Source organism: Heterodontus francisci, chromosome 4, assembly GCF_036365525.1.
Source record: "Heterodontus francisci isolate sHetFra1 chromosome 4, sHetFra1.hap1, whole genome shotgun sequence".
NCBI classification, from domain to species: domain Eukaryota; kingdom Metazoa; phylum Chordata; class Chondrichthyes; order Heterodontiformes; family Heterodontidae; genus Heterodontus; species Heterodontus francisci.
In genome coordinates, this window is record NC_090374.1 from 111,140,294 (window position 1) to 111,157,723 (window position 17,430).

The 17,430-nt window shown below is 42.2% G+C and overlaps 1 protein-coding gene across 1 annotated transcript in view; it reads left to right on the plus strand.

The window, feature by feature from the left end:
• The window catches only part of vps13a (vacuolar protein sorting 13 homolog A), a 609,759-nt gene that overhangs the window by 443,254 nt on the left and 149,075 nt on the right, over positions 1 to 17,430 (plus strand). Inside the window, exons 54-56 of the mRNA XM_068029994.1 lie at positions 14,270 to 14,502; positions 14,807 to 14,960; positions 16,308 to 16,454. Of these exons, the coding sequence (XP_067886095.1) occupies positions 14,270 to 14,502; positions 14,807 to 14,960; positions 16,308 to 16,454 (534 nt within the window). The remainder of the gene's footprint in view (positions 1 to 14,269; positions 14,503 to 14,806; positions 14,961 to 16,307; positions 16,455 to 17,430) is intronic.

Here is a 17,430-nt window from a genome sequence, read left to right on the forward strand (position 1 = left end):
TTAGGCTATACCCACATCTCCCTGGTCATGAGTGACACAGCATCACTTCCTCTGGTGATCTTCACTACAGCCTCTTGAGGTGGTCTTCTATTCAGCAGGTCCCACGACATCACCCTTTTTTCCAAATATAGAAACATATGTACAAAATGCAAAGATCTGACTAACTATACATGATTAAAACAAAACCTTTCTACAAGTAAGCAAGTTTAACACTCTTTCAAACGCAGTCGAGCTTTGTGTATTTGTCCCAATCTTATTGTAAAACTCTTCCCAGAGCTGAGCTGGTCTTAACGACTCTCTATGACTTTGGTGACTTAGAACTCTGGTTAGCATGCTCTTCCTCGATGTTCGTAGCCTCTGTACGTTAATCTTCAGACTTTCTCTTTGAACGTGTACGTGATGCCACAGGGTTGTCATATGTCAGTTCTGTCTGTGAATTGCACTATTGGATGCTGTGAATGGTGGTGGACAATTAAACAACAAATTGAAGGAAGTGGCTCCACAAATATCCCCATCTTCAACGATGGGGGAGCTCAGCACATCAGTGCAAAAGATAAGGCTGAAGGATTTGCAACAATCTTCAGCCAGAAGTGCCAAGTGGATGATCCACCAAGGCCTCCTCCTGAAGTCCCCAGTATCACAGATATCAGTCATCAGCCAATTCAATTCACTCCACGTGATATCAAGAAATAACTGAAGGCACTGGATAGTGCAAAGGCTCTGTGCCCTGACAACATTCCGACAGCAGTACTGAAGACTTGTGCTCCAGAACTTGCCGCGCCCCGAGCCAAGCTGTTTCAGTACAGCTACAACACTGGCACCTACCCGGCAATGTGGAAAATTGCCCAGGTATGTCCTATGCACAAAAAGCAGGACAAATCCAACCCAGCCAATTACCGCCCCATCAGTCTACTCTCGATCATCAGTAAAGTGATGGAAGGTGTTGTTGACAGTGCTATCAAGCGGCATTTGGTTAGCAATAACCTGCTCAGTGCCATTCAGTTCGGGTTCTGCCAGGGCCACTCAGCTCCTGACCTCATTACAGCCTTGGTTCAAACATGGACAAAAGAACTGAACTCGAGGTAAGGTCAGAGTGACTGCCCTTGACATCAAGGCAGCATTTGACAGAGTATGGCATCAAGGAGCCCTAGCAAAACTGGAGTCAATGGGAATCAGGGGAAAAACTCTGCGCTGGTTGGAGTCATACCTAGCACAAAGGAAAATGATTGTGGTGTTGGAGGGCAATCATCTCAGCTCCAGGACATCTCTGCAGGAGTTCCTCAGGGTAGTGTCCTAGGCCCAGACATCTTCGGCTGCTTCTTCAATGTCTTCCTTCTACCATAAGGTCAGAAGTGAGGATGTTTGCTGATGATTGCACAATGTTCAGCACCATTTGCGACTCCTCAGATACTGATGCAGTCAGTGTAGAAATGCAGCAAGACCTGGACAATATCCAGGCTTGGGCTGATAAGTGATAAGTAACATTCACACCTCACAAGTGCCAGGCAATGGCCATCTCCAACAAGAGAGAATCTAACCATCTCCCCTTGACATTCAATGGCATTATGATCGCTGAAACTCCCACTGTCAACATCATGGGGATTACCATTGACCAGAAAGTGAACTGGAGTAGCCATATAAATACAATGGCTACAACAGCAGGTCAGATGCTAGGAATCCTGCAGTGAGTAACTCACCTCCTGACTCTCCAAAGCCTGTCTACCATCTACAAGACACAAGTCAGGAGTATGATGGAATACTCTTCACTTGCCTGGATGGGTGCAGCTCCAACAACACTCAAGAAGATCAACACCATCCAGGACAAAGCAGTCCATTTGATTGTCATCCCATTTGCAAAAATTCACTCCCTCCACCACTGACACACACTGGCAGCAGTGTGTACCATCTACAAGATGCACTGCAGCAACATATCAAGGCTCCTTCCAAACCTGCGACCTCGCCCATCTAGAAGGACGAGGGCAGCAGAGGCATGGGAACACCACCACCTGCAAGTTCCCTTCCAAGCCCCTCACCATCCTGACTTGGAACTATATCGCGTGCCTTTACTGTCGCTGGATCAAAATCCTGGAACTCCCTTCCTGACAGCACTGTGAGTGTATCCATCACACATGGACTACAGCTGTTCAAGAACGAAGCTCACCACTACCTTCTAAAGGGCAATGAGGGATGGGCAATAAAGGCCGGCCTAGCTAGCAATACCCAGATCCCATGAATGAATTAAAAAAAAAAAAATTGGACCTTTTGACCTGGGCTGCTCACATATCCTAGCAACCTCTGCAGGATACCAGGTTCCCAACACATGTTTGAAGACTTTGAACCTCTGTCCTGCTCGCAATTCAGCCAATTCTGGTCCTCCTTGCCTGTCATGTGATGCCTTCATCTTCTCTTCTCTTTAGAAAGCTTAGAAAAATGATGACTGCAACATCACCAATCACCGGCAATCCCTCTGGTCTCTGGGTACTTGCTGCAATGAACTGAAGCCCAAGGAGAGTCATCACCTCTTCATGTCAAGACTCCCAGCCTTTGCATTGTCTTTTACATGGACCAACTCAACAGAAACCTCAACCTGGATATTTTCTACCACCGTCAGTGCGTTACTGTCTTCATGTATTGTGACAATTTGTAAATCTTGCCATACTGGAATTCCTGCAACTGCTGGTCCAGTTGTGTCTACAATGTAAAACATTTGTGGTAGGAATTTGGAGCTCCCATAGCTACACTGCAATGTTACTGTTCCAATACACTTTATTGGAGAACCATTGTAGGCAGTCAGTTTAGCATGGTGAGTTGCACCGTAGATTCCCGTTTCTTTAGATACGTGTTCTTCAGTACACAGATGGTCAGAATGTTTGCACTTGCTGTGGTGTCAGTTTCCATTCTGAGCTTATACTTGCTACTCTTCTGCAGATGTATGATCTCAATCATGGCGAACGCCTCTGATTGCATAATAGCGTTGACATGTTGATCTGAATTGAGTATGTGAAGTCCTTGCTTGCTGTTCACAGAAGTGCATTCTTCACCTGTGTCCTCCTGGCAATGTGTCTCTGCTGATCTGATGTACCTGCTTGGGTTTTTGCTGAGCGTTGGCATACCTTTCATTGCGTTTGCCATCCTGTCTTGCAGACGTACTCTCTGCATGTGACCTGCCACCATTCCTGTGTGCAGTATCTGAGCTCGGCCTTCTGCACTGCCTTGCCTAATGTTCTCGCATGCCACAAACTTTGCACTGGTCCTGGTATGCCAGACAACAACGAATTGCATGAGTCAGGCCACATTTTCCACAAGACTTGGCAGACTTCTGAGCTTTGGTTACCATACCAATTGTTGTAACCACCCCAATGCTTGTAACTGTTGACATCCAGCCAAGATGGCTTCAAATTTCCTTCCATCATTGAGTAGTGCATCTATGGTATGCCCTTCCTTCTTTTTGAAAGGCTCAAGTGGGGTTGAAGTCGCGTTCTTGAGCTTTGTCTCGGCATTTTGCAACAAATTAGTCAATGGACTCATCTGGTCTTTGCTGGTAGGTTATAAGCTTGAGCCTATGTACTCAGAAATTGACTTTCACCTTGGGTTACTCTTCCAGGAATGTCCATAACTTGCTAGGTTCCTTCTGATCCTCAGCTGACAATCCTGAAGTCTTCATCTGTTTCAGGCCCTCATTGCCCAGTGCAATCTTGATTTTCACAGCTTGTTTCTCTGGTTTGCTCCCTTCGTGATCCAGGAAACACAGTTCCATCCATTGTCGAAAGTTTAAATTCAGACACTATGTCCTACATCTTCCAATCCATAACTGGATACCTGAAAAACATTTTCTGGATGATCCTGCTTTTTTACAGATATAGGACTTTTCACAGGTTTTCCTTTTTACAGACACAATTCTTTTACTGGCTCTCTGCTTTTACAGGTTTTCTGTTTTACAGGTATAGCTTTCTGTTTCCTTTTTTAGACAGGTTGGTTTTTGCAGGCCTTTCCCTTTTAAGAGTGAGACCGCAGCTGCTTTCTTTGTTTTACACAGCTTGTTTTTTTTTTTAACTTGGAGCATTTTGTTTCCTCCGGCTTCTTTCTCTCTGCAGAAGGCTGTAGCGTGCAGTGCCGGCAGCTGCCACAGCCAGCCTTTACTTGGTGCTGAACCTCCAGTAATGCTGTTAAACTCTTCCTGCTCTTTTAGGCTTAGGCCCCGCTCTCAAAGCAAACTGGAAACCTAAGGCAGTTATACTTCTACTACTTTTCAAATTTTTCAACCCACTGACAAATTAGTTAAAAGCTCCAATCTCCTGGCAGTTTTCCTGCTGTACTCAGAGTTTCAACACCTCCTGGTGTCCTGTCTTCAGTTCTAGCTCACTGTACTGTTGTGTGCTCTCCGCCTGAATCTTTAGCCTCTCCAGGTAAACAATTTGCTTTTTTTTGTTCTCTCTTGGTGTGTTGTTCAGGGGAAAAAATCAAATGTTGCCATGATGTAATATTTTCTTCAGAAACATATATCCCAAACATTACTTGGTCCTTTGGTATGTGAACAACTGTAAGATTCACAGGACTCCAAGTAATATCCAGAGAATATGTGGGTTTTTATTATAATTTAAACTGGAACAGATGTATACACAGCTACCAGAGGAGAGACACCAACACATAACTTACTCTGTCGAGCTACGCCCACAACTACCTGGTCGTCTGTGATGCAACATCACTTCCTCTAGGGATCTTCATTTACAGCCTGTTAAGGTGGTCCCACAACAATGCCATTTGCTGCAACTGACTCTCAGACAAACTTAAGGACAGTGATGGCTGTTCCCATAGCTGCGAAGGTTGCAACAGCATTAAGTTTTTGTGCACCTGTATTTGCCCAGGCCAGCCATTGCCGTATTCTGCCAGATAAGTCAGTCTCCAGTTCACTTCTGTATAAAGCAAATGACTAATACCTTTCTCACTTTCCCAGTGAAAATGAGACATTAACTGAGAGCGGCTGCAGTTTCTTAAGAATCCATGGCATTACAGATGGAATAAAAACAGGAAGTTCTGGAAATACTCAGCAGGTCAGGCAGCATCTGTGGAGAGAGAAGCAGAGTTGACATTTCAGGTTTGTGACCTTTCATCAGAACTGATACTGCCTGACTTGCTGATTATTTCCAGCACTTTGTTTTTATTTCAGATTTCCAGCATCCACAGCATTTTGCTTTTATTTTGTATTACAGGTGGAATTCATCTGGTCATCAAGATTGTATATGTTAACTAGAATGCACTCATCAACAGGAAGGGATCCAAGTCCATAAATGTTCAATTTTCTAACCACTATGGGCAAAGAAGTTTCTCCTAAGTTCAATGATACTCTGAATCCCTTATTCTGGTCTCGACCGCAGGTTATCAGACCCTTTCATGTTCTTAAAGACCTCTATAATGTCACCCTTCATTTCTCTTTTTTAGAGGAAAGAGCTGCAACCTGTTCAATCCATCTTGATAGATATAATCTCTCAGTTCTGCTATCATCCTAGTCAATCTTTTTTGCACTTTCACCCATGCCTGTATATCCCAGTACTCCAAGCTGGTCTAACCAAGATTCTGTGCAATTTCAATATGACCTCCCTGCTTTTCAATCCTACCCTCTAAAAATGAACTCCAGTGTTTTGTTTGCTCTCTTCATGCCCTTATTGACTTACATCACTATTTTAAGTGATTTGTGTATCTATCCCATTTAGACACTTATTTTCCAAAGATATGTGGCCTCCTTATTCTTCCTACCAATATGTACTACCTCACACTTGTTTATATTTAAGTTCTTTTGCCATTCTGCAATGTTATTAATATTATGCTGTATTTTGTCACGTTCCTCGTCTGTATAAATTATAATACCCCTCACTCTTCCCGCCCCCACCCCCCAACAATTTGGTATTATCATAAATTTTGAAAATGTACTTCTGATTCCTCAGTCAAAATTGTTTTTGTAAATGGTAAACTACAGTGGTCCCAGCAATAATGCTTGTGGATACCACTTCCCACCATTTGCCAATCCATGTAAACACCATTAACCCCTACTCTCTGTTTCTGTTTTATAGCCAGCTTGCTATCCATTCTGCTACTTGTACCCTAACTCCACATGTTCTGACAGTAGTCATGAGTCTACTTTGCGGTACCTCATTGAAGGCTATTTGGTAGTCAAAATGTATTCTGCCTACTGAATTTCTCTTGTCTACCTTTTCGGTAACTTCTTCAAAGAATTCAATGAGGTTGGTCAAGTATGACCTTCCCCATCTAAATCTGTGCTGACTACTCCTTATATTTTTAGTTTCTAGCTGTTTTTCTATTACATAGCCTGTTAATTCAGTGCTGTAAATAGTATGGGAAAAAATTTGGCTCTTTTGCACTTATGTTTTTAAGCACTATGTTTTCTCCTAATGCTCAGAAATGGCAGCTGAGATGCACGTACACATTTATGACCAGAAGTGCACCAGGCACCATCTTGGTAAAAGGGTTTGTGCGCAAACACACCTAATGATAGCCGGCAGCATGCAGAGCAGGCAGGTTATGATGTCAATCAGTGTGCAGTGCTGATTTGATGTCAGCACTGCAGTTTTCAAAAGCCACTCCAGCCTATACCTGGTCTTAACCTCATATAGTTGAACTTAACATTAAATGGTTTGAAGGACCTCTCTCCCACAACAACCAGCACTATTTAAAAGGATCATGTGTTACTTACAGATTAGTTGCTGGATTCTTGTGATTTCTGGTGCAATTGTATGCATTTTTGGAGCTTTCCTATACTTTGGCTAAAATGTCAGTACTCAATGGGGTGTGATCGGGCTAGTGCTGAAATAAGTTTTTGTTCATTTAAAAGCTTTTACTGAAACAAGTTGCCACTGGACAAGGTGGCCTGATATTGAGCATGACTGAGAATGAGGAAAGGTCATGCACAGCAGGATCAGCTGCTAAAAAAGGGAGGAGGGAGACCAGGGCTCTCAGCAGGAGATCATTTCCACCAAGGCTTTTAGGAAGCAATTCTCTTGAATCAACTTCTGCAATGATCAATCCTTGAGATGTCTTCGCTTCACTCAAGAGGTTGATTGAAATTGGCCAACTGCTGCAGCGACAACTGCAAGTTCAGAGCAGGGGAAGGACTGCATTATGCAGATGAATGCCCATTATTCTAGCAGTCGTCATAATGTCTTCATTCTTTGGAAGTCCCTGCACCATCTGTATTTGAACCACTATGGCAAGTCAAAGACTGGCTAGTGGATGACTTAATGACATACCTCATGACTCAGCCTGGAACCCACATACAGTGCAGCAAAGGCATAAGATGAGAGCCAGACTGCCTCGGAATATTGTAGGACATATCATTGGCACCCTCAAGTGGTGCTTCTGCCGAGACTGCTCTGGAGGAGCCCTGCAGTACTCAGCTGAGCAGATATCAAGATTTGTTGTAGTATGCTGCATACTGCACAAGTTGGCCATTTTGAGGGAACAACCCTTGCTACCACCTATCAGGCAAGAAGCTGAGGAGCAGAAACATGAGGAAGAAAGTAATTGAAGGTGTTGTCGACAGTGCTATCAAGTGGTACTTAGACGGCAATAACCTGCTCACCAATGCTCAGTTTGGGTTCCACCAAAGCCATTTGGCTCCAAACCTCATTCTCGCCTTGGTCCAAACATGGACATAAGAGCTGAATTCAAGAGGTGAAATAAGAGTGATGGCCCTTGACATATCAAGGCAACATTCAATTGAGTGTGGCATCGAGGAGCTTTAGCAAAATTGAAGTCAGTGGGAATTGGGGAGGATAATTCTCCACTAGCTGAAGTCATATCTGTAAAAAAGGAAAATAATTGTGGTTGTTGGAGGCCAATTATCTCAGTCCCAGGACATTGCTGTAGGAGTTACTCAGGATAGTGATCTAGGCCCAACCATCTTTAACTGCTTCGTCAATGACCCTCCTTCCATCATAAGGTCAGAAGTGGGGATGTTTGCTGATGACTGCACAATATTCAATACCATTCACTACTCCTCAACTACTGAAACTGCCCGTGTCCACATGCAGCAAGACCTGGACAACATCCAGGCTTGGGCTGATAAGTGGCAAGTAACATTGGCACCACAAGTGTTATGATCCTGCAGTTCTTTTTTCTGGGAATATGCAGTGTGCCTTTAAGGCTGGAAAAGGATCAGTACTGCTTTAAGAATAAGCAGGCCTCAGGAGTTACCAAGAAGGTACATTCTCTGGGACTGAGCATCAAGAGATACATTTGTTACAATTCAATTTTAAACTGGCTTATAGTGCAAACAGCCTGTTCTAACAGAGGACACAGGCACCTGAAAGAAGACCTCTCAGCCATTTAAACTGAAGGAAGAGAATTTATTCAGTTTATTTATTATCTCTCAAAATTCTAATAATGTCCAGCCAAAACAGAGATCTCTATAATTTAAACTGAAGGAAGGGAAGTTAGACTGTGACAATCTTTTATCCCTCAAAAATTCTAAAGCCAAATTGATTCATTTAAAGTGTTTGCAAGTCATTAATTGTTGAAATTCATCACTGGAGAAGGAAAGCATCACCTACTGCTGGAATTAGACTACGGACTGTTCTACTGTGGAAGAATTTTTTTCCCCCATTGGACGGCTGTGAAGACATGCAAGGACTCTAATTTTTTCTGTTTTTAAATGTTGTTTATATCTTCGTGTTTAAGAATTTAGTTTTTCTCATTAAACAATTAATTTGTTGATTTAAAGACACCTGGTTTGGTTAGCCTCATTCGGGGGTTAATAAATGATACAATTTGGCTGGGATTTTCTTTAATTTGAAAAGTTTTAAATGATATGTTAGGCGATCTGGGGGGGTGCGGGCGGGATTGAGTTAACAGTGCATCTCTCCCACCACAAACAGAATCGTATATTTTGATAGAGCTTTGACTGGAGAGGTCGGTGGTAATACAAGTGTCAGGCAATGACCATCTCAAATAAGAGGGAATCTAACCATCTCCCCTTGACATTCAGTGGTATTACCATTGCTGAATCCCCCACCATCAACATCCTGTGGCTTACTATAGACCAGAAACCTAACTGGGCCAGCCACATAAATATTGTGGCTACAAGAGCAGGTCAGAGGCTGGGAATTCTGTGGTGAGTAGCTCTTCTCCTGACTCCCCAATGCCTGTCCACCATCTACAAGGCACAAGTCTGGAGTGTGTTGGAATGCTGTCCACTTGCCTGGATGAGTGCAGCTCCAACAACAGTCAAGAAGCTCGATAGCATCCAGGACAAAGCAGCCTGCTTGATTGGCATCCACCACCTTAAATATTCACTCTCACTACCACTGGTGCACAGTGGCAGAAGAGTGTACCATATACAAGATGCACTGCAGCAACATACCAAGCCTCCTTTCACTACCTTCCAAACTCATGGCCTCTACCACCTCGAAGGACAAGGGCAACAGACACATGCAAGTTCCCCATCATCCTGACTTGGACCTATACTGCTGTTCCTTCACTGTCGCTATGTTAAAAACCTGGAACTCCCTTCCTAACAGTACTGTGGATGTACCTATATCAGATAGACTGCAACAGTTTAAGGAGGCAGCTCACCACCACTTTCTCAAGGACCATTAGAGATAGGCAACAAATGCTGGCCTTGCCAGTGATACATCCCATGAAAGAATGGAAAAAAAAAAGTAGAGGAAGGCTACAACATAGATGGCCCCTTTCTGCCCAGGCTTTACCTGATGAAATAATTAATGAGCGGCACCAAAAATACTTGCATTTATGTAGTATCTTTCACGACCTCAGGACTTTCCAAAACATTTCACAGTCAATGAAATACTTATGAAGTGTACTCACTGTTGTAATCTAGGAAATACAGCAGTAAATTTGTGCACTGCAAGCCCTCACATACAGTCATGTAAAAATTGACCAGAATGGTATTCGTGATGTTGATTGAGGGATAATTATTGGCCAGGACAGCAGGAATAGCTCCCCTGATTTTTAAAGTAGTACCATGAGATCTTCTGTGCCCACTAAGAGGGCACAGCATGTCCGACAGTGCAACACTCTAATACTGCATTGGAATGTCAGCCTAGATTTTTGTGCTCAAGTATCTGGAGTGAGACCTGAACCCACGACCTTCCGACTCAAGCAACAGCACTATCAACTGAGCTATAGCTGACACCCATTCACCGACCAACCCATGCTCCTTACCTTTGCCGTATCATTAACTATCACATCAATCTCTTTCTACCAACAGAAAAATAAAAACCACCAAGAGTGGCATGGATGAGAGCACAAATTCTGTGATCCTTGGAGAGAAAATTAGGTTTGTGTTCCATGGAGCCACTGCCACGCTCCCCAGGTGATACCTCAGCAATCCTAAGATTTATTCGAGTATGGATTGCTGCGATGCCCTGGAAGCCCCTTTGAGCAGTGGTATCCAGAGCCATGATAGCTTCCACTGCAGCTTTGGAAGCTGTGTGTACTGCAGCGGAAGCTGTGATGTTGGCTACCAGATGCTGCATGAGGGTGGGTTCCTTACATGTGCTGATGGAGGTAGTCACCCATTTCATGTTGGAAAGGATGCTCTCCAAGCTCTGTGCAAAGCCAGTGCCAAGTTGATGCTGGATTCCTCCATGCTGCTTGACATTGAGCACTGGCCTTCTGGAAGATATTCCACAGCATGAAGCATTTCAGTGTGCATATTGTCACGCACACAGGTTGTTGTATCATCACACACTGCCGAACACTAATGAATTATGAAAAACGGGTTTTGTCTTTTAAAAAATGAACCTTTATTTTAAAAAGTGAACAATGGTCTAAAATAGCCACCGACGAAGAAGGATTGGCCTTTTGTGTATTCAAACTGTCTGATGAAGACGAAGGACAAATCTTCAAAGCTAAGAGGTGTCGAATGAACCCATCCTACACCTATCCTAAAACATTACAGGATTGAATATCATCTTCTGAAACAAAGAAGGTGGGCCATTGTGCGATCACCATGGGGAAGACACCAGGGTGTCTCCTAATAGGAGGTGAGAAATAACAGCTTGTGTTCCAGCTAAGGTAGAAAGCATGCCAGCCCTGCTGCAGAATCCTACATCTGCATTATACAGCAGTAACAGCTAGACATAACCCATTGTCTTCAATGGAACCTTCAATCAAGAGTGAAATCTACAATCATCTCAGGCCTGCATCCATCAAGAACTTGATTTCCAAGGACGTTGAAAGGATGTTTCCCTTGTGGGAGAATCTGGAACTAGGTGTCACTGTTTAAAAATAAGGGGTTTAAAACCGAGATGAGGAGAAATTTTTTCCTCAGAGGGTTATGAGTCTTTGGAATTCTCTTCCTCAAAAGGCGCTGGAAGCAGAGACTTTGAATATTTTCAAGGCCGAGATAGATAGATTCTTGATATGCAAGGGTGGGTGGAAGGCTATCCGGGGTAGGTGGAAATGTGGAGTAATCAGTTCAGCCATGAACTTATTTAATGGCAGAGCAGGCTCGAAGGGGCGAGTGGCCTCTTCCTGCTCCTAATTCATATGTTCCAAGAGAATTCAACAGGTTAATTGTAACTTTCCCCCCAAAGCCCCCAACTAAAAGTCACCTTCCCTTTTTCCCTTCTCTGTCTGTCACTTCACGTGTGATATAAATGTGTGTGCATGCACATGCGAGCAAATACATGAGTGGATGAGGTTGTGACAATTTCGGGATAAGGCATATTGTTCAATGAACAATTGACTTTCTATTTTTAAAATCTACAATAAAACCTGTTGCTGTCTGTTTATTTGGAAAATAAAACACCAAGGGGATAAACTCTTAATACAAATGCACTTGCTGTGGTCAGGTGGGGAGTTGAACAGTGGGAACCACCCACATCACACCAGGTGGTCATAACAACACCCATCAGCCTTCTTCTGTAGCCTGGCCCATCGAAGTCCTCATCCTCAATAAGTGCGGGCCTAGCCAGTGACGCCCACATCCCGCAAATGAATAAAAGAAAATGAGTCATCTGCAATAGAACTTGTGTGAGACCTCATCCTCTGGTGACCTGAAACCTGCACTATCCTTTCCACCCCACCTTGGCTCCTACGCATTGTGCCCAATGTCTCACCAGATGCAGATCACTCCTCAATTTAAACAATTAAAATACACACAGTGTCAGTATCTGAGCTGGTGGCTGCTAGTGTAAGATTGAGTGACCATGTCTTTTCGACTTCACTGTCCTCTTGCACTTCTTCCACTGACTGGGAAGACTCCAGTTCTTGAAATGAAAAAGAGATGAGCGTTGGGTTGTGGTAGGGAGAGAAGCATGCTTACTCTGTCTCAAGCGACTAAGTCAGAAAAGATTGAGGGATGAAAGAAGGAGGATTAGATAAGTAGATACTCTCATCAACAATTCCTTCAGCCCTGCCAGTGGTCACCATTTCGGCACTGTCTCCTCCATGGGGATTAAAACATGGAAGCACATTTATCATTCTCTAGTTCTTTGCTGTTCCCTGCTGTTATGCACCACTTTATCCTGCAAGAAGGAGGGAAGTGTGTCACTGTGTCTTGTGCAATAAATTTGGTTTAGTTTAGAGATACAGCACTGAAACAGGCTCTTCGGCCCACCGAGTCTGTGCCGACCATCAACCACCCATTTATACTAATCCTACACTAATTCCATATTCCTACCACATCCCCACCTGTCCCTATATTTCCCTACCACCTACCTATACTAGGGGCAATTTATAATGGCCAATTTACCTATCAACCTGCAAGTCTTTGGCATGCGGGAGGAAACCGGAGCACCCTGAGGAAACCCACGCAGACACAGGGAGAACTTGCAAACTCCACACAGGCAGTACCCAGAATTGAACCCGGGTCGCTGGAGCTGTGAGGCTGCGGTGCTAACCACTGTGCCGCCCTGGCAGCAATGATGTGGCAATCATGGTTGAATAGCTGCCAATGTGTGGGAGTTGTGGGTGCAAGGCTTGCAACAGTGCTAAGTGTGTGAGGGAGAAGTAAAGCTTATGAATTGTAGGGTTCTCTGCTGACAGAGATAGTAAGCTAGGTGATTGATGGAGGTGTAGTTAATTGAACTGTGAATGAGACAAGTGGTGCAGTTGGTAGGATGAACCATTTGAAGATGAACTTGCTGACCTTGACAACTCAAGTCCGATCGTTAAACTTCTTTCTCCACTGCATCCATGTTCTTGGAGCTATATTGCTAGCATTGATCTCCGCATCTGAGCATCTGTCTGGAGGACTGCCTGCCCCACTGCAGATACAGGACATCTCTTCACCTTTTCCAAATCTTCCAGCGCAGTATCTGAAAACCTTGTTGCGTGCTCTCTCACATGTTCAGCCATTGCTTAAAATATCAGAGCACAAATTCTGTTTTCAGATGACTCACCACTTGCAGCCACAATAAACCTCCCCTTTGAGATGTAGCCTGACTTAAAGTAGCGTTAGCCACTCCTGTTTTTTGTACGCAGCCGGTATACAGTGCGGATAGAGTTGGTTCCACATAACAATCATAAAGCAACACGCAGACTGGATTCTCTCTGCTGCCTGCAATGCAGTGAACAGGTGTGAGTTAATTGCGATCCTCATGCCTGTTTTGGGGTGTCAGCCAGTTTCTGTCTCTACAACGTTGAGTGAGGACTCCATTATCTTTCCTACCACTGACATTAAGTTAATTGGTCTAGAGTCGCTTGGACTTGTTCTGTTTCCCCTTTTCTGATGAGTTTTTATATACGTATAATAGTGCTTCTTTTACCTCTTCATGAACTTCCTATTATATGTGCGGATGCAATCCAGCTGGACCAGGGGTTTTATCCTCTCTAAGTTTGATTAGTTTATCAATTATCTCCCCCTTTCTATCTTAAATTGCTATCATTTTTTTATCTTAATTTCATACCCAACATATTAACATCCCTGGTAAATACTGAAGGAAAGTAATTATTTCTGCTATTTTGCTGTTATTAAGGTGAGTTTATAATGTGCAATTCTTAGTGGCCCTATTCCTATTCTGATTTTTCTTTTAATATTAAAGAATCTGTAGAATATTTTACATTTTTATATTCCTTAATAATTGCATTTATGGTTGCTCTTTGCCTAATTGTTTTTCTTGACTTCTTTCCTGACCTTTTTGTATTCCCTTTTTTCATCCGCTTGTTGTCTACGTATTTAGTACATGCCTTTTTTTAGTTTCAACTTTGTCCTTTAGAATTTTACAATAATAACCTATGTATTTTCAAAGTTTCAAAGAACATATAATGCTCAAATCTGTTTTACTTTCAGGATACGTTCTTAGAGTTTTCCCAGGATAATGGGAAATTTTATTTAGCATCCTTGTTTGAGGGGCTGCAGAGAATCATTCTGTTCACAGAAGAGGAGGGAACATTCAAACTTGCTCAAGAAAGTGAGAAAGCAGAGCTAGCAGAACAGGAAATCATTCTGTCATTACAGAATCTAGGAATTTCACTGGTTAATAATTCAACAAAGCAAGAAGTGGTCTACATTGGTATAACAAGGTGAATGCGAGATTTGTAGCAAAACATTATTGAATGTAATTTATTACGGAGCCTAACTTTCAGCCTGATACTGCTGTGACTTGGTTTTGAGCTCAGGTCACTACTTCCTTCTGTTCAAAATGTGAACATTTCAAACTATTTGTAATGGTATTATTGTACTCTTATTTCATGTTGAATACAACACATTTCAAAAATGAAGGCATTATTCATGATATAATCAGTAATAGTAAGTCTCTTCTATTTTAGGACAATTGAATTCAATTTTGATGGACTTTACTTATTTGTTCCTCTGTTTACAACCTAGTTCTGATATTGTTTGGGAAACTAAACCCAAGGTCAAATTGCGCTGGAAACTGATGAGTAGAAAGCAAACAGCACAGCTGGAGGAGATTTATAAAAAATACATAGAGACTTCACCCCAAGAGAACCAGATTGCTGAACTTCCATGTGATTTTCAGGTCAGTTGAAAATTGTGTTTACACTAAACTACCCAAATACAAAGGATTCAATGATTAGTTCAAGTAGATAACTCCATGTTCAACAAGATGAAATACCTGTTTCTTAATTTGCTTGAATTGTTTAAATATGAGTTTAATATAATCTTGCAATTCACTGTTGAAATCAGCACTTCCCACATGCTGATTAATATAAATATTTCTCTAATCTTGGCTTGTCTAGATTTTATAATGGCAGTGAATGAAGAGGAGAGGGAAAATCAGATGTACCTTATTTATTTGTCCATGGGATGTGGGCTTCGCTAGCTAGGCCAGCATTCATTGCCCATTTCTAATTGCCCTTGAGAAGGTGGTGATGAGCTGCCTTCTTGAATCAGTGCAGTCCTCGTGTGTAGGTACACAACAGTGCTGTTAGGAAGGGAGTTCCAGGATTTTAACCCAACGACAGTGAAGGAATGGCGATGTAGTACCAAGTCAGGATGGTGTGTGGCTTGGAGGGGATCTTGCAGGTGATGTTGTTCTCATGCGTCTGCTACCCTTGTCCTTCTATGTGGTAGAGGTTGCAGATTTGGAAGTTGCTGTCGAAGGACCCTAGGTGAGTTGCTGCAGTGCATCTTGTACATACTGCTGTCACTGTGCGTCGGTGGTGAAGGAAGTGAATTTTTGCAGGTGGTGGATGGGGTGCCAATCAAGCGGGCTGCTTTGTCCTGGATGGTGTCGAGCTTCTTGAGTGTTGGAGCTGCACCCATCCAGGAAAGTGGAGAGTATTCCATCACACTCCTGACTTGTGCCTTGTAGATGGTGGGCAGGCATTGGGGAGTCAGGAGGTGAGTTACTTGCTGCAGAATATCCTAGCCTCTGCCCTACTCTTGAAGCCACAGTATTTATGTGGCTGATCCAGGCCAGTTTCTGGTCAATGGTAACCCCCAGGATATTGATAGTTTATGATATTTTATACTACTAGAAAGAGTGATGCTGCACACACAGCTGTTGGCGAGCTTCTGTGTTTGGGCATCTCTGATTTAGCTTCTAGTCCAAACCAAAATTCTGACTTCTTTAAAATGAATGGAGGATGTGAGGACACAGTTATTCGCTATCATTAATGCCATACAATGGCTCTGGTAGGAAAGGGACCTGAAATGGCATGTAATCAATTAAATATTTTGGAGGATTGTGTGAATATTTATTTATTTTTTACATCGAGATGGGAAAATACTTTAAACAGAAAGAGTCATACCTCGACATTACTTTCTCTTAGTAGCTAAATCAAATTGGAAGTGACTATTTGGATTTAAAATTAATGTCTTTGGGGGAAGAAGTTCAAAAGATTGTCTTTTATCTTTCAAAAAGGCTCTTCTAACTCCTAATGGTGTGGACATGAAACTTTTGCAACCTGCTGAAGTACCAATAAGGAGAAATTATCTGCCAGCTATAAAAGTGGAATACACTGTCTCAGCTCATCAGAAATCTCTCAGAGTCCAGATTTACAAGATCCAGGTATGTTACAAACTGGTAGCATAGGTCCAAGTTGTTATAAAAATTGTACACTGAATTGCTTATAAATGCAACAGATTTGATCATCATAGCTTTGATGCATATTGCATAATTCAATCTTTTAGAAAAGAGAAACATTGAATTAAATAATAAAATACTGCAGATGCTGGAAATCTGAAATAAAACAGTAAATGCATTTTACGTGCCACTGCTTTATGGTGACTCGATGTAAAATTCCATTTCTAACATACAATATTCTAAAATTCTTCACTGTTAGATGATCAAATTTGGTTACTCATCTCATTTGTCCATTAAAACTGTAAATGAGTGGCATTATATGTTCCTTTACTTAGGTATCGTATCTTTTTTAAAAGACCAAGATACATAGAAAAATGTAATGAGAAAATCAGGCAGCATTTGTGAAGAAAGCTAGGTAAAATTAGTGTTTCAAATCAATGTTAAATTCAAGTTTGCTTAATTAGGATATTAAACAATTTATTAAACAATTTATCCAGTTTTTCATAAGCAGTGCCAAGATAAATCCATTGGTATAGGTTAAAAATTGAGGTGATCACTCTACTCTTTTACACTTATAGTTGGTACAGGAATGTTGCAATAATGATGCACTCACTTACTTCAGATCTCTCAGTTTGCATTTCATGGGATTTCCAGTGGGAATACAAATATGAAAGAGAAACACCCAAGATAACCCAATTCACTGCCTATTGATGTGGTTGCTGATGTAGAGAAAATATACAAAATGTTATTTTGCTTTGAAAATTACAGCAGGCATTTTATTGCTCATCTCAGATCCAGCTTAAACTCAAATTGCCACAGCTACTTGGAAACTTTAGTGAATCCTTTCTGTCCTTTCACTTTTCTGCTGTAACTATATCTTGATAAATAATGGCTCCAAATCACCATCCACTCTCTGGCCTCCAATAAGACATCTGATCCAGAAGGTATCCCTCTTATTGTT